This window comes from Poecilia mexicana, unplaced genomic scaffold, assembly GCF_051168715.1.
Source record: "Poecilia mexicana isolate PSO_F unplaced genomic scaffold, ASM5116871v1 scaffold_4, whole genome shotgun sequence".
Classification (NCBI taxonomy): domain Eukaryota; kingdom Metazoa; phylum Chordata; class Actinopteri; order Cyprinodontiformes; family Poeciliidae; genus Poecilia; species Poecilia mexicana.
Genome location: NW_028263373.1, coordinates 31,083,521 through 31,106,336, shown reverse-complemented (window position 1 = coordinate 31,106,336; position 22,816 = coordinate 31,083,521). Strand labels below are relative to the sequence as shown.

General features: G+C 40.8%; 1 protein-coding gene across 2 annotated transcripts in view; it reads left to right on the top strand.

Moving 5' to 3' along the window:
* Positions 1-950: 950 nt before the first annotated feature.
* The window catches only part of LOC106909087 (epidermal growth factor receptor substrate 15-like 1), a 161,602-nt gene continuing 139,736 nt past the window's right edge, over positions 951-22,816 (top strand). For both annotated transcript variants that reach the window (XM_088005198.1, XM_088005197.1), the window contains exons 1-7: positions 951-1,025; positions 4,581-4,622; positions 5,059-5,148; positions 6,752-6,799; positions 7,056-7,151; positions 11,205-11,273; positions 18,573-18,698. In XM_088005198.1, coding sequence (XP_087861324.1) covers positions 999-1,025; positions 4,581-4,622; positions 5,059-5,148; positions 6,752-6,799; positions 7,056-7,151; positions 11,205-11,273; positions 18,573-18,698 — 498 coding nt within the window. In that variant the 5' untranslated portion in view covers positions 951-998. The remainder of the gene's footprint in view (positions 1,026-4,580; positions 4,623-5,058; positions 5,149-6,751; positions 6,800-7,055; positions 7,152-11,204; positions 11,274-18,572; positions 18,699-22,816) is intronic.

Below are 22,816 nucleotides of genomic sequence, written 5' to 3'. Positions count from 1 at the left end.
TATTTTGCACGTTGCTTTTGACTGTTGCTCCTGGGAAGAGACATTTCAGTATCTAAAACTAATAGAAAATATTTAAGCAACATACTCGCATACTGGATGTGGACTGTTGGATGTTAAATTCATGAGCAGTGAATATTGTGCTAATTATCAATATTGAACCAAAGAAAGCAAGGCAGACTCAAGCCTTTAAAATTGTGACGCTTTTTATGGGTTAAATAGACTCAAAAATTGTAACAGGATGCTGCGTGGGGGGCCCAATTAAATTTTTTGTCAGGGGCCCAAGATTTCTGGCAGCACCCCTGTTAGTGTATGTTAAGCATATCCTATCATTTCAGGTGCACAGTGACCTGCGTGGCTGCGCTGCATTTGATAGACTGCCATACAACGCATTAATGCGCAAAGAAGAGTTTGGAGTGATCTGTGTAGATGTCTGTTTAATTTAATTTCAATAAAAACGTATTTCCCCTGTTCGATACTGTTTCATTCTTACAAATACCTCTATATTTAAATTTTTTTTAAAGGTAGGCTATTCTAATAAAAAGAATAGTGCATAAAACTACGGTAGCTTTTCATTTTAAACAGATAGGATATTCTGATGAAGGAAGTGGTATTTTTGTGTTTTTGTCGTGTATATAAATTGTTCCAGTAATATGCTAACCATAAAAGTTTCGGTCTTGTAACTCAAAGAATGTTATCCGATGATAATAATTAACAACACAACCCGCTATAGTTTTCGGTTTGAAAATATGACGGAAGTTTAGACGTTTAGCGCCGACAGATAGACAAAGCTATCTATCCGTGTTACGATAGGAAAATCAGACGAAGTAGTACAGACAGTCAGAACTCTGCCCCTGACATTCTGGATTTTATGCTCTACTTTGGGATTTTAATACTGCTCACTAATGATGAAATAAAGCAGACTGGACGAGTGGTTCCAGTAGGAGGCGTGTCACTGGGCTTCAGAAGGGGAGAGCGATGTCACAGAAGTAGCAGGGAAGATGGCAACTCTCGCATCTCTCACCCAGGTAACGACGCTGCAATTTCCCCTATCATCTGCCTCAACAGAAAGCACTACATAGCGGTAAAGTCAGACGGCATCGCCCATCAATAAATATTAGCATAAGTGGAGTTTACAGAAAATACGACGCGGCTTTCTTATAATGCAGATAGATTGTGGAACTAGGCCTGTTCCTTGAGCGTTTGTTAGCGGATTGATTAGCATCCTCTGACACTAGGTTCTACTGTTTATGTATATACAACATGGTGTTTTTCAAAAAAAGATGATGGCTGCTCATGTAAGAAAAAGTGTCACCATAGACACCAAGCCTGTCCCAAGCTTAAGGGCTAACACAGTTGTACTGCTGACTCCTAAAGCTAGCGTTGGTCAGATGCTAGGTTGAAAGGATGGCGTAACATACCAGGAAGGGTTAAATGTGATGCTGATGAGAGTTGAATCTGTGCTGTACATGATCCTTCATTTCATATCTCTTATGCTGACGCATCTTAAAAATATGTATTAACAATGGTTGGATTAAACTATTCTATCATCTTGATAGTGTGAAATGTGATTCGATTAAACTTGCTAGTTGCGTTGCAGCTGCACTTTGTGCCTATATAAACATAGAAACAAAAGTGTGAAAAGAAGAATGTGGAATATAGACACATAATCCATGTACATGGACATCATGTCTGAACCAAATAAGTTAGTTTGAATACTAAATTAAGAATGCCCAAGTCAAGTTATTTTGAACTGATTTTGCACTTGTGATACTATGGTACTATTACAGTAAATTAGCATAAACCGTATGTCCTCCAAATAATGAGTAAATAACGCCTGTAAGTGATGCCGAAGATGACATATTGCCTTTGATTCTTAAGCTGCAATGATTAGTGACGCCAGCTACTGAAAATTGCATGTAAAATTCTTTTATATATACATATAAGTTGATTGATCTTATGATCGACTTAATGATTAATGGATAAGCAGCCTTTTTCTTAAAATCGTACATTTTCTTTTGCATCAAGAAGGGCAACCATCTTTCCTTAACATAAAGGGCTATTTTTTTAATAATATGGTTGTCTTACATTATTAAACTTAATTTATAAAATTTAACAAACAGGAACTTCTTGTGTTGCTAAATTGAAAAAGAAAAGATGAAATAAATAGAATGTGACACACTTAATTCCTTATGAACAGAGATATTCACACAGAAATATTGTCTACTTTTGAAGGAATGTACTTAATGTACTTCCCTCTATGAAGTACATTGACAACAGCCCTCAAAATCAACCTTGAATTAGCATCATGTTTATTTTCCATCATGTTACAATTTTTCTGCCAGATGCTTTCCGCTTTTCTGTCATTACATCCTTACCTTTGTAGCACATCAGTAAGTTTTGGTAGAGAAGTCGACTCTGGTCTGTAATGCCTCTTGACCTCATGAACATTATTAAAGTGATAACAAGAAACTTGTTGAGTGTTCATACGTCAAAATTAGAAGTGCACCGATTTATCCACCAGCCGATTTATCGGTGCCAATTTCCCTAATTTTGGGAGATCTGTGAAGCCGATCTTATCTAGCTTGGCAAAGGTCTAAGAATCAACCACTGTCTGTCATGAAATGGTGGATGTGGTGAGGATGAGGACGCAAGCGGACCCAGCAGGTAGGTGAAAAGTGATGATTTTAATAAATAATACAAGAACGGAACAACAGGGAACAGCACGGAGAAACAGGCGACATACGACAGCAGACGACAAGGATCCGACGAGAGACAAGGACAACAGGTGGGTTTAAATACACACGGGGTAATCAAGGGGATGAGACACACCTGGGAAACAATCAACGGAGAGGACAGGACAAAGACTCACAGGAAAACAGGACTGAACAATCTCAAAAATAAACACAAAGAAACATGGATCGTGACAGTACCCCCTCCTCAAGGGGCGGCTACCAGACGCCCAACGAAAAGTCCAAAAAACAAAAAACAACCTAACAGGGTGGGCGGAGGGGCGACGGCAGGAGGCCTAGAGTCCAGGAAACAAAACTAAATCGACACAGAAACTAAAACACAGGAAAACAGTCCGGGGGCCGTCCACGGCACAGAAGGCAGAGCTCCCGCCGGAGGCGGAGCTTGAGCCGCGGCGACGCCGGCGCAGGAAACACAGACGAGGAGGCAGGTCTGGCGGGCCAGCAGGAAGGCCGGCTGGAGGCTCTGGGGGAGCACTAGGAATTTCTGGGGGAGCGTCTGCAAACTCGGGGGGCGGAGCCACAGGAGACTCGGGGGGTGGAGACTCGGGAGGAGCAGACTCGGGGGGCAGAGACTCGGGGGGGCGGAGACTCGGGAGGAGCAGACTCGGGGGGCAGAGACTCGGGAGGAGCACTGGGAAACGGAGGCTCGTCCGCAAACTCAGGGGGCGGAGCCACAGGAAACTCTGGAAGCTCGGGGAACTCTGGAGCGGGCGGCTGCTCACATGCAGCGGACGGCGCCCAGGGGCCCGGAGGCAGCTGCTGGCGCCGCCCAGGGGCCAGGACCTCCGGCGGCTCAGGGCGGCAATGGCGGCGGGGTCCGACCCCTGGTGGGCAGAGCACTAGCCGCTTACCCCACCAGGGATTAGTCCTGGCGTCCATGATGGTAACGTTCCTCACCGTAGTTTGTGGTCGGATCCTACTGTCATGAAATGGTGGATGTGGTGAGGATGAGGACGCACGCAGACCCAGCAGGTAGGTGAAAAGTGATGATTTTAATAATAAATAATACAAGAACGGAACAACAGGGAACAGCACGGAGAAACAGGCGACATACGCAAACGACAAGGATCCGACGTGAGACAAGGACAACAGGTGGGTTTAAATACACACGGGGTAATCAAGGGGATGAGACACACCTGGGAAACAATCAACGGGGAGGACAGGACAAAGACTCACAGGAAAACAGGACTGAACAATCTCAAAAATAAACACACAGAAACACGGATCGTGACACTGTCCTCTTTTTTTCTCCGGTGAGAAAGGTTTGACTGACAGACCGGCCCACCAAGTTATGTCTGCACGCTTACAATTAACAATAGTTACCCCACTGTTGTCAACTCAACAAATTTCTTGACCAAAACATTTGGTTAACATTTCAGACCAAAAAAATTGGTATCGGCTAAATTCAGAATTGGCATGTTAAGCTTTTTAAAAGATAGGTAATCGAGGTTCGGCTAGAAAACTGCAATTGATGCACCCCCAGTCAAAATGCATCCCATTTTGCATCTCACACTACACTCTGTTTGGACCTTTTTACTTTCCATTCTGGGATCCCTCCACCATCTTAGTTTCTCTATAAACTGGCTCCGCGGCCAAACTGCAACACTAAAAAAAGGTCTAAGTGAACATTATTAATCGATTCAAATTCATTTTAATCTAATAAACCATTAATCAACAACCATAATTTGATTAACTGTTTGAATTGCTAATATACGTGTATATATATGTATGTGTGTGTATGTCTGTGTGTGTGTATGTATGCATAGTTTTACCCTATTCAGCTTTAACATCACAAATGTTGTTATTGATTGTCAAAACATCTTGCGATAGGTGGTGAGCGGGAATCCTGTTTATGAGAACTTCTACAGACGGGTAAGATGATGACCCCTCTAATGTGACTATCTAACCTATTTACTACTTCTGAGAAATAAAAGAACATAGCTTATGGTGTGTTTACAACAAATAGGTGAAGCGCGTCAAAAACGCAGCTGACCCTTTAAGCGTCTGCACTTTGATGCAGACACTTGACATTTTGCTCTACACCTAGCGTTTCATGCATTAGGTACATCTGGTTCAAAATCTATGTGGAGGCGCATCAGATGCGTCAAAATCACCCATTTGTTGGACGCACTTGACATGTCAAATGCTCAAAATGCTTCCAATCAAGCCGTGCTAGATTGTAGAAATGCGCCATTATCGCTCAACGTGCCTCCACATAGGCTTTCACTGTAAACCAGACGCGCACAACTCGTTTGGTGTGAATGCACCATTACATGACTGACTAAAATTTCTGTGGATATTTTTTAAGGTGGATCCTGAAAACACTGGCAAAGTAGGACCAACAGAAGCAGCGCTTTTTCTCAAAAAGTCTGGACTACCTGACAGTACATTGGGGAAGGTAAGCCTTGTTATGCTGTAGCAGCAGTTAAGGAAAACACAGCAGTGAAATTAACACCTATTCATAAGAGCCTTTAACAAACATCAGACACGTAAAGCTGAATCTGCTGAGACAGAGCAGCTTACTGGACTTACTATATCCAGTTTTATGTCCAAAAAGTTCTGTATGTTCTGTCACTGTATTCTGTGCCTTGGAGTTTCAGCTGCTGCCCGTACACTGCTGGTGTAGGTTGTTGTATACAAAAACATAGGAGTGCATTTTACATACAGTTGGGAGAATAAATATTTGATACACAGCTGATTTCGCAAATGTTCTTACTTGCAAAGCATTTAGAATTCTATATTTTTTATTATAGGTACTCTTCAACTGTGAGTGACAGAATCTAAAACAAAAATCCAGAAAATCACATTGTGTAATTTTTAAAACTACATAACTGCATTTTATTTTATGACAGCAGAAAAACAACTTATATTTGGAACAGAAATATTTGTTGCAATTGCAGATATCAGGCATTTCTTTTAGTTCTTGACCAGCTTTGCACACAAGACAGCAAGGATTTTGAACGACTCCTCCAATCAGATCTTCTCCAGATCCTTCTGATTTCGAGGCTATCATTGGGCAATATGGATTTTCAGCTCCCTCCAAAGATTGTTTATTGGGTTCAGGTCTGGAGACTAGCTAAGCCACTCCAGAACATCGAGAGGCTTTTTGCGGAGCTACTCATTAGTTGACCTGGCTGTGGCTTCAGCTGGTTGTTAGACGTCCCAAAAGAAAAAGTTCAAACGTTGCAATACATATGTGCAAATGTATTGCCCTTCACCATTTGTTGAACTGACAAATATTGTTTGGGTGATATAAAAGATTTTCCCAATCTTAGAAGACGCCCCTCCTCGTCAACGAGACTGTCTGCACCCCCAGGAAGATCACAGCATGTCCTGAATGAAGGTGTTCACAGTTAATGTTATTCAATCTAAGTAAAGTGACGACAGGTTCTGGACAATTTCTGATGTTATTGAAATAAAATTGTAACTTTAGCTGTCTAAGGTACTTTGAGTAATATTGTTTGTGTTCCCGGTAGATTAGTTTGTGGACATTAAGGCCAGAGAGTATGCAATGCCATTCAAGAACCTGCCATACTGCCTTCATCTTCCGAAGCTCATCTGTGAACCAGGGTGCTAAGCGGGTGTAGAGAGCTCACTGTAGACAGCAGCGCCCTCTACAGTGGGCGCTGCTCTGGTTTTTACAGGAGCATGATTGTCTTGGAGGCTAATCATATGGTTGTTGTAGTAATTCACAGCTTCATCTGGTGATGAAGAGTATGTGGAAAGATGCTGAATGTCCATTGACCAAAGTTCTGTGTTGATTTTGTTTAGATTTCTAAAACCAATATTAAGTTTAGGCTTGCATATACTGCATGATGATGTCAATGCCATGGAAATGACATTGTGGTCAAAGAGTCCTAAGTCATATATACACATATAAAGTGTCACAAGGGGTGTGGTAAAGAGGATACTTTTCCAACTCCCTCTCAGGACAGAGAGGCAGTGAAGCAATAACCAATTCAGTTAATTTCTTATTTTATTTTGTGTGTTTTGTTTTACAGATTTGGGATTTGGCTGATCCTGAGGGAAAAGGCTATTTGGACAAACAGGTGAGGAAGTCTGTACTTGTAAAAAAAAAAAAAGTCTATTTTTTTTATTAATAAAGATAAATTACTATCAAACATCTTAAAATGAAAATATGAAGTGGTAAAAATCAAAAATAAATGTTCATCTTTTTTCCAACTATATCTAATATGTATTTTTTTTTATTCATATACACATTTCAGTAATAAATGTGCAATTTGTTTTTCTTTTGGCAATATCATTTTTAGGTTGTGTCTGATACTATTTTTCTTTCTCATTCAGGGATTTTATGTTGCTCTCCGTCTGGTGGCCTGTGCGCAGAGTGGTCAGGAAGTCAGTGTTTCTAGCATCAACCAAACAGTCCCTCCTCCACAGTTTGTAAGTGAAATTATCTTTATAGCACACTATTTTTCATTCTTTTGTTATGACTGAGTCTTCAGCCTTGTTTGGATTGGAAGGTTTAGATGTTAAGAAATGTAATGGTCTTCAACAAGGTTTAAAATGAGATAAATGAGAAAAAATACGTGACATATGAACCCACCTCTTCAAGAAAATACAGGGTAACATCTACAGAAACAACCCTGTTTTATATTACTAATAAAAAGTTATTTATTAAAGCTCAAGATGTGTCAACACAACCGATTATTGTCTTAAAACTAACCTGAGTGAAGTTGCCCCCCCCACCTTCTTCAAATCAGACAAAATTTGTGTAAAACGTTTGTGCTACGTTTGTGCAGCAAAATTTTTCGTTTGTGCCGCGATCATTTTAAAGATATAAAGAAATGTTTCCAGAGGTCATCCAAGGTCAGCCAACCCCCCACCTTCTTCAAATCAGACAAAATGGGTGTCAATCAACTCGGCTACGTTTGTGTTGATTTGTGCAGCAAAATTTTTTGTTTGTGCTGCTTTGGCTTTGAAGATATTAATGAAAGTGTAAAGGTTAAAAGGTCAACCAGCCCCCCCACTTTTATGAAATCCAACTTTCTTTATATCTTTAAAATGATAGCGGCACAAACGAAAATTTTTGCAGCACAAACCAGCACAAACATAGCACTAATGTTTGACACCCATTTTGTTTGATTTCATAAAAGTGGGGGGGCTGCAATATTTGCTGGTCTACTTTGTATACAGTCACAAATGTCAATTTAAAATTTCAAATATATACACATATAAAAAGCCTCAGTGAAAACGTGTTTATTCTTAAATCTTTGGTGCAAAAAACTAATTGAAAATCGATTTATTCACTGCATGTTTATGTCTGTTTGTGTAAGGCTGAGATGGAACTGCACATGAAAACATCACTTTCTCATTCAGACTACCAACACAGAGGGGAGCGGGGGGTGGGGGGGTGGGGGAGAACCGTCAGATAAGGCTTCTGCATGTTGGTGTTCCCGCTAAATCCTGAATATACCCAATTTAGGTTTTCTTGGCCCTTTTATCGCAGCCTGTGGGGTTTTCCCTGACTGGGAACGAGAATACAACCTGCTGAATGTGACAGGTAGCCAATCAGAAAGCGCGGTGACGTAAGAACAGAGGGGAATCCAAAACAGCTGAAATATCGCGCAACTGAGAGTCCGGTGGATATCGGAGATGATATGTGGAAATGTTTATTATTTTATGTAAAGGTCGTTATTATATATGTTTATGTTTATTCAGTTAAAAATGTTAACTATAAAAAAACAGAGTCGCCTCCAAATCATAGTGCAGCAAATAGAGCGGCTGCTCCCGTCGTCTTTTATCCACCGCCTTTTCTTTTTGTTACGTCTTTCATCTCTTAAAATGACTCCACAAACCATCACTATTGCTTCTACATCGTCATCCGTGTTTGGTTATTCTAAATTCCCGTATGCTATGTTGGGAGTTTTGTGGATTTCTTCTGGAATCGCGATGTTCGTGACTGGAATCGGTTCATGTTGCTCCTGTCGTGTGGCTGGAGACACGAACCGATCGATCCTGTTGTACTTTTATCAGCTCTGTGGTCACAGAGGTTTGGAGAATCAGCCGACAATTGCCGTCTAAACCAGACTTATGACTCACAAGCTCTACTCGACCACTGCCCAAACGCTCTCTGACTCTGGTCGCTATGGTAACGTTTACATATCCCTTCAAAATAAGATACAGATGCGCCACAAAAACGAGCATTTTACTTTTGTGAAAATTTTAACTCATGATAATGACTAACGGGAGCCCTGAGCTTGTTTCTCTGCAACGAGACGGTCCCATCAGGGAGTGATGGGAGACAATGACACCCGAAGTGTTGCTTATTTCCACAGCCTGCTTGGTCTCTATGTGGTGAAGCAGTTTGAAGCTTCATTGCCTCATTAGCGAGCCGATTGCTGACATATCGCAACCGATATGTCATGCGGGCATGTAACAAGCCCGCATGTTACACAGAGCGGCTTGGAATGTTTGACTCACCTACCGGTCCGGGATAAATCCATCCACCTGTCTCTTCTCTGGGCCTTTTCCCCTGTGCAAAGAAACTTTCCAAAGACATCGGATCTGTTTCTTACTCATTTTGCTGCTTGTGGGCTCAGCGTTGGCGCGCAAGTAACCGAGAGAATCTGGTTAAAGAATTTTCAAGATAAAAGATCCTCCAGACTCAAATAATACATAAAACGGAAATATTTAATTATTTTTTGCGCGGCCCGGTACCAATTGGTCCACGGACTGGTACCGGTCCACAGACCAGGGGTTGGGGACCACTGTTCTAGAGGGCTTCATAAATTACAAATGGAAAAATAAGAAACTATGGCTCTGGAGAAAATGAAGAGATCACTTAAAATTAACAGTTTCTCTGATTTTATTTTTTATAGTATTATGTTTTAAAATGAACATTGTCCTTTTATTCAGTGAATTTCTGACATGACTCCGAAATTCCAAGCAAAAATTTTGCATTCATTTGCAGAAAATGAGAAATGGTCAAAATAATGAAACAGATGCAGTGCTTTCAGATGTCAAATAATGCAAACAAAACAAGTTCATATTAATTTAGAAACAGTAATACTAATGTTTTAACCCAGGAAGATTTCAGAAATAAATATTTGGTGCAATAAGCATGAGGTTTTCAATGGGGCTCAGTACAGTGGTCTCTTAAGTTTTTCCGGAGGATCTGGACAGGTGGCGCCTGCTTCTTCTTGACCTCGGCAGCAGAATCTGAACAATAAAGATAAATGTTCTCCCAAGACAGTGATACATTTTTGAAACACTCCCAGTTGAGGTCCTTGTAGCTACCTGTGGTTCGGGGAGGTATGGGTCTGCCTTGCCTGGAGGCAGGGGTGCCGCCAGGAATCGTGGCCCCCCTGACAAAAGATTAGATTGGGCCCCCTGTTCAGCTGCTATTACAATTTTTTGAGTCTATTTGTTTGTTATCAGTTTGTTATCAGACAAATAATCTGAAAGCAATCAATCTCCTCCATCTCCTTCCTGAATTACTATTACTGGTTAAAGTAAAACACCATTCTGACCAAAACAACCAATTGGAACTAGTAGGACGCACTTAGCACTGTGAATTAGCCTCATTCACTCACTGCTAGTATGTAGCTAAGCTAATTATGCTAAATGGTTGATAATCTCACACAGTCTACCCACCTCTCTTGGAGAAAAACTGGGTTATAAATTAACACTCTTGCCTTTTTCTCTCTCTCCCTCTATTTTGTTTTTGAAAACTTGATTTTATAACTTTTCTTAGCAGCATAGTAACTGCCACAGTTGTTTCGTGGCAGCTGCATTCAGCTGCAGCTTCTACTGACTGTAGCTGCATACGTCACTGTTAAGCGCTCCAAGCAGGAACGAACCATTTAACACAGATAGGGTGTTCAGAGCAAAAACGGATGTGTGTTTTTTGGTCTGGGAGGGGCAACATTAGATTTTTACTGCTAAAAACAATCTTTGAAAATACAATATGATTAATTTTGTATTTGACAGAACCCCAAATTTTTAATTTTATGTCTATGAACAAAAGATAAATAATTAAATTGTGGAGGGCCCCCTGCTGGTCAGGGCCCCTAGAATTGTCATCACTTTTCACCCCTATACCGCGCCTGGAGGATTATTACTTGTCGGCCCAACTTAGACCTCTAGTGTATTGGTATAACCCAACCTTGAGGCTAAATGGACTTCCCTTGGACAGACTTGGACAAACTAACAAGTCTGTTAGCTTGTCCAGGCAGCCCAGGAGAAGGTATCTAAACAGTAGAGCGTTAAATCGTAATGGTGAACAATGGGATTGTCTGTTGCCCTCATGTTTGTTAGTTCTTTTACACATAAAAATAAATGAAGATTAAAATGAAGAAAAATTGCATACCAAGGAATGTGCAAATGAGTAGTATTTTTTGTTGTTGTAAAATCTGAATGTGTATTTGTGCATTAAAAACAAAGACTATTTACAATACATGCAAAGCCTGTTGACATGTGTTTGTCTGATTCCAGAAGGATACCAGCAGTCCCTCTTTGAGCAGCACAACCTCTTTGTCTTGTGAATTGCTGTGGGCTGTTAAGGTATGTAAAGACAGCAACATAGTCGCGTTAACGGAATATTTTCTGTATTTGATTTTTTTTCTTTTTAAACAATGGAAAAATTCAAAGCTCGGCTGCCATTTTGACAGGTTATAATTCACACCCTTGACTGGTGCACATGGACAGACATTATAAACTTTACGCAAAGAGTTCATCGCAGAGGCAGCTAAAATTAATCAATAAAAAAATGTTTTTGAATATCATCTCATGGACACCAGCATTGGAGGACTAATGTCTCAGCACGATCTAGAGAAACTCATCCATGCGTTTATATTTAACCGCATTGATTACTGCAACATCGTCTTCACAGGTCTGACTAACAAATCAATCAAACAAACAGCTGCAGCTGATCCAGAACGCTGCTGCTGGCATTCTCACTAAAACCAGGAAGATAGAGCACATAACACCAGTTTTAAAGTCCCTACATTGGCTCCCTGTAGCTCAGAGAATAGACTTTAAAATACTGTTGTTAGTTTATAAATCACTGAACGGTTTAGCACCACAATACATTAAAGATCTGCTGTTGTATCAACCTTCCAGACCCCTCAGATCTTCTGGTTCTGGTTCTGCTCTGCATCCCCAGAACCATAAACAAACGATGAGAAGCAGCATTCAGCTTCTATGCACAACAAATCTGGAACAAACTTCCAGAAAACTGTAAAACAGCTGAAACACTGAGAGCCTTTAAATCTCAACTTAAAACCCACCTGTTTAGAGTTGCCTATGGCTAAATTGCGGGTTTTGATGTCTTCAATGTTTTTAATGTTTTTATCTTTACTTTTCATCTAGTTATTAACTTCTTTTTATTTCTCTGTCACACTGTCTAATGTTTTTATCTTTTTTAATCTTTTTCAAAATATCTTTCTCTCACTGTTTAATCAATTTTTATTTTAATTATGTAAAGCACTTTGAAATGCCTTGCTGCTGAAATGTGCTATACAAATAAAATTTGACTGATTGATTAATTGGTTGATTGATTGATTGATTGAACTAAATGCATCTTTCTGACCGGGAGCTGACAGCGTGTTGAAGAGTTATGGACCGGACGCTTTGGGGGATCTGCTTAGGAAGCACGTTCCAAACTTTGGTTGAAATGGTGCGTTTAATTTCAGTCTCCATTAAAGACCAGAGAAAACTAAAGAGCATGCAATGTTGTGCTGATCTATTTATAATCTAAACAGAGGAGCTGACAGTTTATCTTTAGGAAATAAATAAATGTGCAGAAATTAATTAGACCATAACATGCGCAGTGCGCTACACAACTAAGAAGAATTAAACTTTACTCACTTTGCTGTTTCAACAAATTTAGCTGAAGACATTACCCTCCTGCACCCAGGAGTAGATTGACCCTCATGGAGCGCGGCAGACCCGACATGTATCCGTTTCGGAGATGTGAAACCACACAATAAAATCTGGTTAAAAGCACACACCGGACCATGCACAGGGTAAAAAGCTGGCAGAGTTCAATTGATCAGTTTGATCAGACAGATCCAACTGACTGATGAACTAGCGCAGATTTCTATGCAGATGGGGACCAGGAGGAATTTGTGAGACTGTGCGTTCAGAACCCAGCAGCTGATTTGCTTGTAATTCAAGTAAATATTAACTAAACTGCATAAAAAATGCAGTTTAGTTAATTTGACAAGTGAAAATAGTACATGGTGGATTTTCCTTATGCTGTCAGTCAAAGTGACGGACAGCAAGAAAGTCTAGCGCAAAATTCCCTTCTCAGGTAGTGTCTCTCTCTCTCTGTCTCACTCTCACTCTCAGCTCAGGTACTCTACCTGAGCTGAGAGGTAGAGGCCTGGGAGCTTGAGGGTTCTGCGTAATATCTTGGCTGTGCCTAGAACTGTGGTCTTCACCTTCCAGGTCTTTTCCAGTTCCTCTCTGAAGCCCTGGTATTTCTCCAGTTTCTCGTACTCCTTTTTCCTGATGTTGTAGTCACTTGGTATTGCTACATCTACCACAACGGCTTTCCTCTGTTGTTTATCCACCACCATCCATTACCATCTTGTCTGTCTGGATCTAGAAGTCCCACAGGATCTTAGCTCGGTCATTCTCCACCACCTTTGGGGGTGTTCCCCACTTTGATCTCGGGGCTTCCAGTCCATATTCTACACAGATGTTCCTGTACACTATGCCCGCCACTTGGTTATGTCGTTCCATGTACGCTTTCCCTGCCAGCATCTTGCACCCTGCTGTTATGTGCTGGACTGTCTCAGAGGCCTCCTTGCGCAACCTACACCTTGGGTCTTGTCTGGTGTGGTAGATCTGAGCCTCTATTGCTCTGGTGTTTAGGGCCTGTTCCTGGGCGGCCAGGATGAGGGCCTCTATGCTGTCCTTGAGTCCAGCTTTCTCCAGCCATTGGTAGGATTTCCTGATATCAGCCACTTCAGTTATTTGTCGGTGGTACATCCCATGAAGGGGCTTGTCCTCCCATGATGGTTCCTCTAGCACCTCGTCCTCTGTTCCCCATTGTCTGAGACATTTGCTGAGCACATCGTCCGTTGAGGCTTTGTCCTTGATGTATTTATGGATCTTGGATGTTTCATCCTGGACAGTGGCTCTCACACTCACTAGTCCTCTGCCTCCTTCCTTACGGCTCGTGTACAGTCTCAGGGTGCTGGATTTGGAGTGGAACCCTCCATGCATGGTTAGTAGTTTCCGAGTCTTAACATCCGAGGTCTTCATGTCCTCCATTGGCCAGCTAATTATTCCTGCAGGGTATCTGATTACTGGTAAGGCATAGCTGTTTATCGCACGGATCTTGTTCTTGCCATTGAGCTGGCTTCTCAGGACTTGTCTTATTCGTTGGAGGTATTTGGCTGTGGCTCCTTTCCTTGTGACCTCATCGAGGTTGCCATTTGCTTGTGGTATTCCCAGGTACTTGTAACTGTGCTCTATGTCTGCTATTGTTCCCTCTGGGAGTGAGACCCCTTCTGTGCGGACGACCTTCCCTCTCTTTGTAACCATCCGACCACACTTCTCTAGTCCGAATGACATCCCAATGTCAGTGCTGTAGATCCTGGTGGTGTGGATCAGTGAGTCGATATATATATATGTGTGTGTGTGTGTGTGTGTGTGTGTGTGTGTGTGTGTGTGTGTGTCTCAAACAACCATACACACTCACACCTAGGGAGAATTTAGAGAGACCAATTAACCTGACAGTCATGTTTTTGGACTGTGGGAGGAAGTACCCAGAGAGAACCCATGCATCCACAGGGAGAAGATGCAAACTCCATGCAGAAAGACCCCAGGCTGAGAATTGAACCCAGGACTTTCTTGCTGCAAAGGCAACAGCTCTACCAACTGTGCCATTGTGTGTGTGTTCTACTTTTAACCCTCAAATTATAATCATATTGTCATAGGCTATTCAGCCACATTTTTTATGCTGTTCAGTTAATATTCACCTAGTTGAACCACAAATCCATATCCCATCACACATAAAGCAGATGAACCCTTCTAAATTTTTCTCAGCAGTGACAAAAACCACTGACTACGGCCCCAATAACTTATAAATGAAATTAAACAAGTTCATTCAAATGATGAGCACATCAGCTGCTGGGATATGAATACACAGTGCCTCACAAATTACTCCTGGTCCTCATCTGTGCCATTGTTCATCCCGATCAATTGAACTCTGCGAGCTATTTACCCTATGTGCTGACCGGGCATGTGCATTTAAGAGGATTTTTTTTTCTGTGGTTTCGCTTCCTCAAAACGGACAGATGTTACATGTACTGTGATCCTCTTAGACTTTGCGCTAAGACCACGGGAGGGTAACATCTTCCAGCTCTGTTTGTTAAAACCGGTGGGTGAGTTAAGTTTAAATCTTCGCAGAGGTGGAGCGGGTTAGGGTTAGGGTATTACAGATTGTGCACTGTGCAGGTTATGGTCTAATTAACTTCTGCACCTTTATTTATTTCCTAAAGATAAACTGCTGGCTCCTCTGTTTAGATTATAAATAGATTAGCATAACATTTCATTCTCTTTATTTTTCTCTGTTCTGTATGTACTGGAGTCTGGAATTAAATGCGCCATTTCAACCACAGTTTGGAATGGACTTCTTGATACACTCCAAAGAGTCCGGTCCATAACTCTTCAACACACTGTCAGCTCCTGGTCAGAAAGACCCATTTAGTTCAGTATCTGTGAGATGATAATCAGAAAAGATTGATTTTAGTTAAATCTGCGATGTACTCTGTACGTAAAGTCTATAATGCCTGCCCACGTGCACCAGTCAAGGTTGTGAATTATAAAATGAGGACGAGCTTAAAATTTTTCCGTCATTAAAAAAAAGGTCAAATATTCCATATATATATATATATATATATATATATATATATATATATATATATATATTGCTAGGTTGCAAATGACGTAGTACCGACGTCACCCAATGCACATGGAGGGCAGGAAGTAAATGCAGCCCATTTATTTCTGTTAATCCAGCATCAAAATGTCTACAGTCAGTGTCCTGTATGGTTGTTCCAACCGTTCTAATAGAGAGAAAGATAAACGTAATTTTTGCGTTTCGATGGTAGTTGGTCACAAGGAAGTTAATTTAAAAAAACTTACAGAAAAAAGCTTAGAAAAGTGGATCAATAATCTACAGCTAAAAACAGGAGGTGTGAAAACTAACAATGCCAGAGTTTGCAGCGCCCAGTCTCTAACAGGTAATGATCGCATTGTTTAAATTGTATTTTCAGATATTTTATTGGACAGTTACTTAGAAAGACAAGCATTCATATGTAAGGTAAGATATATTTTTGTGTCCTACCGTGGTTGTCCCCAGAGCGCTAATGTTGCTGGGAGCTAGCTCAGTGCCGAGTCACAGACAGAAAATATGTTGTTTTTTCAGTGGGACTTTCATGCTAAAAAAAAATAAAATTAAATAAATTAAAATTAAATATAAATTAAATTAATCAATTAAATATAACCTACCCAGCCATACAGTCACTGTGAGCTGTTACTATTCCCCACATGCTTCATGTCTGGACATGAACATGGGGTTTCTATAGATCGGTGCAAATGGTTGACCTACATTGGACCTGAATCCAGGATCCTACAGCAACTTAACATTATTGTACAACTGCAGCATGACTTTGCGTTTACAGAAGCTAAATAAATGATTTACCAGGAGATCCAAGCTGATAACATGGGTTAGTTTGTTGTTCGTGATAGCATGTTATCATAGACTATTTACTTAATAAAATAGCACAACTAGCTAACTCACCCGGCAGAAACAAGTCAACAGCCATTAAATGCTTCGTTTGATCCTAAATGCTTGACCCAACCTGAAACTAAATGACTGTATTTAGTTTCAGGTAGTATACGACGAGCCGGTGTCTGGCTCGTTGTTTTATATGAGGTCTGCAGCTCCAGGTAGTTAGTGATGTGAATGGCCTGACACCAGGTAAATCCTCAAGATTAGAAGAGAAGAAGAGAATATACATGTATTTTTTCGAGATGCCTCATCTGTTCCAGCCTATTTAGGGCATTAGCATACTCGTGATCCATTTTGCTTTGTTTTGAACCGGAGAAATCCCCTTCCGGCCCTCCGTCTGAATTTCACACGTCATTCGGGTCACGTGTCTGAAACCCAGCAATATATATACATATTTATTTGTGTGTGTCTGTGTGTGTGTGTGTCCATATGTGCACACTTGAATGCACAAGTTTGCATCCCCCAAATAAAAACTTTGACATTTTTGTCACTATCTGAAGTTAAATCCAACCAAACTTTTTGTTTCAGATTCATTAGTAAAACAAAAATGACACCAGAGAACTTAGCAAGAATATTTTTGAAGAATTTTTTGTAACTTTCTTCAAATGATTGTCTTTGAAATAGTATGTCTTCAGTCAAACATTTTGGATTACCTTCCGCAAACTTTTCACAAGTTTGCTGGAGTTTTGGCCCTTTCCTTCTGATAAAACTTTAGGTTTGTAGACCACCTCACTATGCCTTTTCAGTTCTTCTCACTACTTTTCAATAGGCTTGAGATCAGGCCGTTGTGATGTAAAGCTTTTTTCCACAATGTCCTATTGGGGTGTTATGACAATACCCTATTATTGTCATAATAATGACAATAATTACTCTATAATTATTGTCATTATTATGGCATAATTATAGCTATGCCTTAATTATGACAATAATTATTGTCATTATTGTCATTAACGCTATGCCTTGTGTTGTACTGCCATACAACACAAGGCATAGCATTTGTGTTTGCTTGGCCATCACAAAGACCACACAAGAAAATGGACTTTCTTGTCTTTAAGCCACTTTATGACAATTTTGACTATATGCGTAAGGTCATTTTCCGTTTGGAAAACCAATCTATGGTCAAGCCTGTGCCTTTATGACTGATGTCTTTAGATGTTACTTTAATATTTCTATATAATATTCTTTTCTCATGATGCCAGTTCCTCCTTTCCCCCATAGTTAGGATGGTACAAGCATCCCTGTTTTTCCTCCAAATGTAACAATGGTAATTGTGGCCAAATAGTTCTACTGTAGTTTCATCAGACCACAGAACATGTCTTCAAAAATGAAGGTCTTTGTCCCTGTGTGCATTTATAAACTGCAATCAGGCTTTTGAAGTAAAGGCTTTTTTCTTGCCTCTTTTGAGATAAGACACATTTCAATATGGATAATGACAATGTCTTATCAGCTTCAGCCAGCATCTTCACAAGGTCTTTGGTTTTTGCTCTGGGGTCAATCCGCACATTTTGGACCAAAATACTTTATTTTCCAGCAGCCACGGTACAGTGTGCTGGAGTTCCACTTGTGTTGCTACAGGGCAGTGTTTCCCAACCCTGGTCCTCAAGGAACGCTGCCCTGCATATTTTACATGTTTCCCTGCTTTAACACACCTGATTCAGCTGATTGCAGTTCAGCAATTGCCTGTTAACCTGCCATCAATTCAAATCAGCTGGGCTGAACATGGAACACCTAAAACTTGCAGGGCAGTAAATACTGCTACTGGTGATGGGCCAAACTTCGCTGACATGACTAGCTGGGCTTTGCTAGGGTTACTAAGTGAGGCACAGTGATTTGTGACATTACAGCCAGAAGGTTTTTGAAACAGCACATTTTCCAGACACAAAAATACATTAACTTAAATCGGCCAAAAACAAGAAAAGTTTTCTCTGATTTAACTTCAGAAAGTGAGAAAATGGTGAGGTCATTGTCTTTTTATTTATTTATATATCACTTCCTGATATATAAATATATGTAACCAGTTGATTGTCTGAAATGTGGTGTTCTTACTCCTTTAGCCTGAGGAGAAGAATAAATTTGACGGGATTTTTGAAAGTCTGGCACCTGTCAACGGCCTTCTGTCAGGAGAGAAGGTCAGACCAGTCCTCATCAATTCCAAACTACCTCTAGATGTCCTTGGCAAGGTATATATGGCAATTCTGAATAGCTTTAGTTCTAATCTATTTGGAGTGTCCATTCTATGCAAAGACATGTTTAAAAGTCACAATCAAGGTGGAAGCCCATCCCTCGGAGCTTGGAAGCAGCAGCTTAAAGACTCTCCATACTTCTTTGGAAGCATCAAAATTGACTCTTGTTGATATAACGATGGGACAAAAATTGTGTCGTCATGTTCATTGTGTCGTCATGCTTTGTCCTCTCCATCTTGACACAAGTGTCGAGATGGGGAAGTCAAGATGTATTGTTGGAAATGTATATATTTTTTAGGTTTTTAGCTTCTGTCTTTTTTCCAACAAGGCCTAGCTTCTGTCTTGTGAACCTTTGTCACGGAGCTGTCTATGGTCCCTGATCTTTAATTGACTGAGGGAGAGAAACAGAGGCTAAAAACTTGATTTTGGTAAAACCACAAGCAGCATTTCCACTGAAAAGTATACACAATTGTCATTTTCTGTTCCTTTAACAAAAAGTCTCACACTCTGACCCTAATTGTGATGGACTGAATTGAAAACAGGAGGAGTCAGGAAATATTAGAAAGAAAAAATATATATATTTTTTTATTTTAGCACAAAATACATATGAGGAAAAGATATCTGAGCTCATAAGAGGTCAAAGAAACAAAACTGAACTCAGGCAAACATGCAAACAAACTGGCTGCACAAACAACTGACCTAACAAAGAAATGAGACTCGGGGGTATATCTATTGGCTGATCAGACCATGAAGACACAATAGGGGTAAATAAACATAATACAATCACTAACAAAAAGTTACAGTAAAACTATATTTGGCTAAACGAAACATCCAAAAATAAAGAAAGAAATTGTGCAAAAAAGAGTTACCGACTTAAGAATGTGGCCATGGGTTTTGGCCATCACACTAACCTTCTGTTAGTTGTTTCCCAGCTAAGTGTTGAAAGCATTTGTCTTTAATGTATTAATAACATTAAAGGCTAAAAATAAAATATAAAAATAAAAATTACCTTATTTTTCTGTAGATGTACAGTGGGGAAAAAAAAGTAATTAGTCAGCCACCAGTTGTGCAAGTTCTCTCAGTTAAAAAGCTGAGAGAGGCCTGTAATTGAAATCATAAATATGCCTCAACTATGAGAGAAAAAATGAGAAAACATATCTAGACAATCACATTTTCTGAATTTTTTAAAGAATTTATTTGAAAATCATGGGGGAAAATAAATACTTCATCTCAAGGACGTTATATGTCCTTTGATGGCAATGACAGTGTCATGTTCATTGGGAGTTGTTAAATTCACATGCAGAATCACACAGCAGACACCAGAATGATAATGCAAATATCCTTTACGGTAACACTTTATTTGAAGGGGTGTGCATAAGACTGACATGACACTGTCATAAACATTGACATAACATCTGTCATGAACATAAAGTCTTTCTGAATGTCTATGACTGTTGTCATGAAGTGTCATTTGGTAAATAATGACACTTTTAATGCAAAGTTGCTATAAAAGTTGCCTTGAAAGTCCATTAAAAGTGCCAACTTTGCACTATTTTGTAAATAATGACACTTTAATGCAACGTTGGCACTTTTAATGGACTTTCAAGGCAACTTTTAAAGCAATTTGCATTAAAAGTGTCATTATTTACCGAATGACACTTCATGACAACATTCATAAAGACTCCTTAATATTCATGACAGATAAAACAAAAACGGGAGCACAATAACAACGAGACAAGATGCAGGAGCCAGAGTTCGTATTCACATTCTTATAGTCAATTCAGTTCATTTAAAATGACCCTGAGCAATAACATGTGTGGAAACATTTCTACAGTCGCTGCACGCCAAACAAGAGAAAAGATTCGGTTCTACCTGTTCCACATTATTGGTGTTATTTCATTGTTTATGACAGTGTCATGTCAGTCTTATGCACACACCGTCAAATAAAGTGATACCTAGTTTATTTACAATATGTACAAAGAAAATGTTCAGCACAGAAACCTTCAGGGAGGGATCTGGATTCAGCGGGGCCTGGAGAAAACACTGGGTAAATATTGGCAGGGTGAAGATGAGTATCCTTTTAAAGGTGAAATCAAAAGTTATCTTATGGTTCTGGGGTGAGTCATGGGTGTTGGAGGGATGTTGGATTCTGCTGGTGAGATCAGTCTAGGTTTCAATAGTCCTGAGAGTTTGACTTGAAGGAGATTTGAACCAAGAGTTGCTTGCAGGATCTTTTCGTGGAAGAGCAGGCAGGCAGGTATCACTGAGGCTGGATTGAAGGGAGCATTCATCTACAAGGGTCTTCAGTGCTTTCAGTCCAGAGAGTTTCAGAAGCCACCTGAAGACACACAGGTAAAATAACTTTGTAAAACACAGAGAGAATCTTAGATCTCAGAGGGCTTGAGACTACCAGATTGATTAATCATCAGGCATCAAATGCTTTTCCAACCCTTCCTTATATCCAGCAGCCTGCTGATGAGCCAACTGTCCACAGCTGGCTGCAGTAGCTCCTGCAACAAAGATCCTAAGGGGAACAAGAGGTCTCACAAGTACACACAAACACTCATGCAACAGAACCCAACACTAACCCCCCCTCAACAGCCGCCACCTGGCAGCCAAGCCGAACAAGATGGCTGAGACACCTCAAAGTCTTCAATAAGGGAAGGATTCAAAATAAATGAACGAGGAACCCAAAAGTGTTCCTCAGGACCGTATCCCTCCAAGTTTCACTAAATATTGGAAGCCCCAGGCCCAACGGCATACATCCAAAATCTTCTGGACCAGGTAAGCCGGATGTCCCTCGATATTCAATGTTAATGGAGGAGGTCTGGAAGGGGGACATAAGGGACTGATAGCCACAGGTTTGAACAAAGAGACATGGAAGACAGGATGAATCTGCAGGCCATCAGGGAGTTTAAGGTGAACAGAGATGGAGCTGAGATTGACTTTCAAAGGGACCAATAAACCTGGGCAAAAGCTTCCTCGAAGATACTTTGAGGTGAATGTCCCTGGAGGAACGCCATACCTTTTGTCCAGGTTGATACACAGATGCAGGAACCCTTTGCGGTCACCCAGGCGGAAATTCTGAACAGAAGTGCAGTCTAGAGCGGCAGAGACATTCTTCCCTGTGTGCCTACATTTGTGGATGAAATGATGAACATAGGTGGCAGACAACTCTTTTTCATCAGTGGAAAACAATGGTGGATGATACTCCAATGAGGCTTCAAAAGGGGAGAAGCCAGTCGCTGAGGAGACTTGAGTATTGTGCGCATATTCCACCTACATAAGTTGTGAGCTCCAGGAGGATGGGTTGGAAGCACACAGACAATGCAATGTACATTCAAGCTCTTGGTTGATCCTCTCGGTTTGGCCATTGGTTTGAGGATGAAAACTCAGGACCACTTTGGCATCAAGGGCATTGCAAAATTCCTTCCATAAATTGGAGGTGAACTGGGGGCCCTTGTCCCAGAGAACTTCACATGGAATGCCATGAAAACGTGTGTCAAGAGGAGTTCAGCTGTCTCAAAGGAGGATGGCAACTTCCAGAGTGGAACCAGGTGACAGGCCTTAGAAAAGAGATCTTCAATGGTGAGGATTTTGGAAAAGCCCTTAGAGACCAGAAGGCTCGTAACAAAATCAAGGGCCACATGAGACCAGGGGCGTTTGGGTATAGGAAGGGAGTGAAGAAGGACACTCGAAGGCTGGCGAGTGTTTCTGGTACAGATGGGACAGGCCAACATGTACTCTTTGACATCTTTGTACAAGGAGGGCCACCAGAACCTTTGTCTGATTAGGGTCACCATATCCTAATCAGGTATGACTAGGGTATACCTGATTAGAGTTCCTAGGTGGCATGAAAATCTAGCCGTATGGGCCCAATGAAGCAGAAGAGACCGGACCGAGGAAGGAACATAGGTCTTCTCGGGAGGACCAAACCCAGGATCAGGTTCCTGTTGTTGGATGGCTAATATCTGGTCCATGATCTCCCAAGTGAGGGCCCCCACAAAACACGATGTAGGAACAATAGTGCTGATGGTGGGATCATCATCTTGGGAAAACTGGCGTGATAGCGCATCAGGTTTGGTACCTGAAGGATATTTTTGGAATATTTCTTT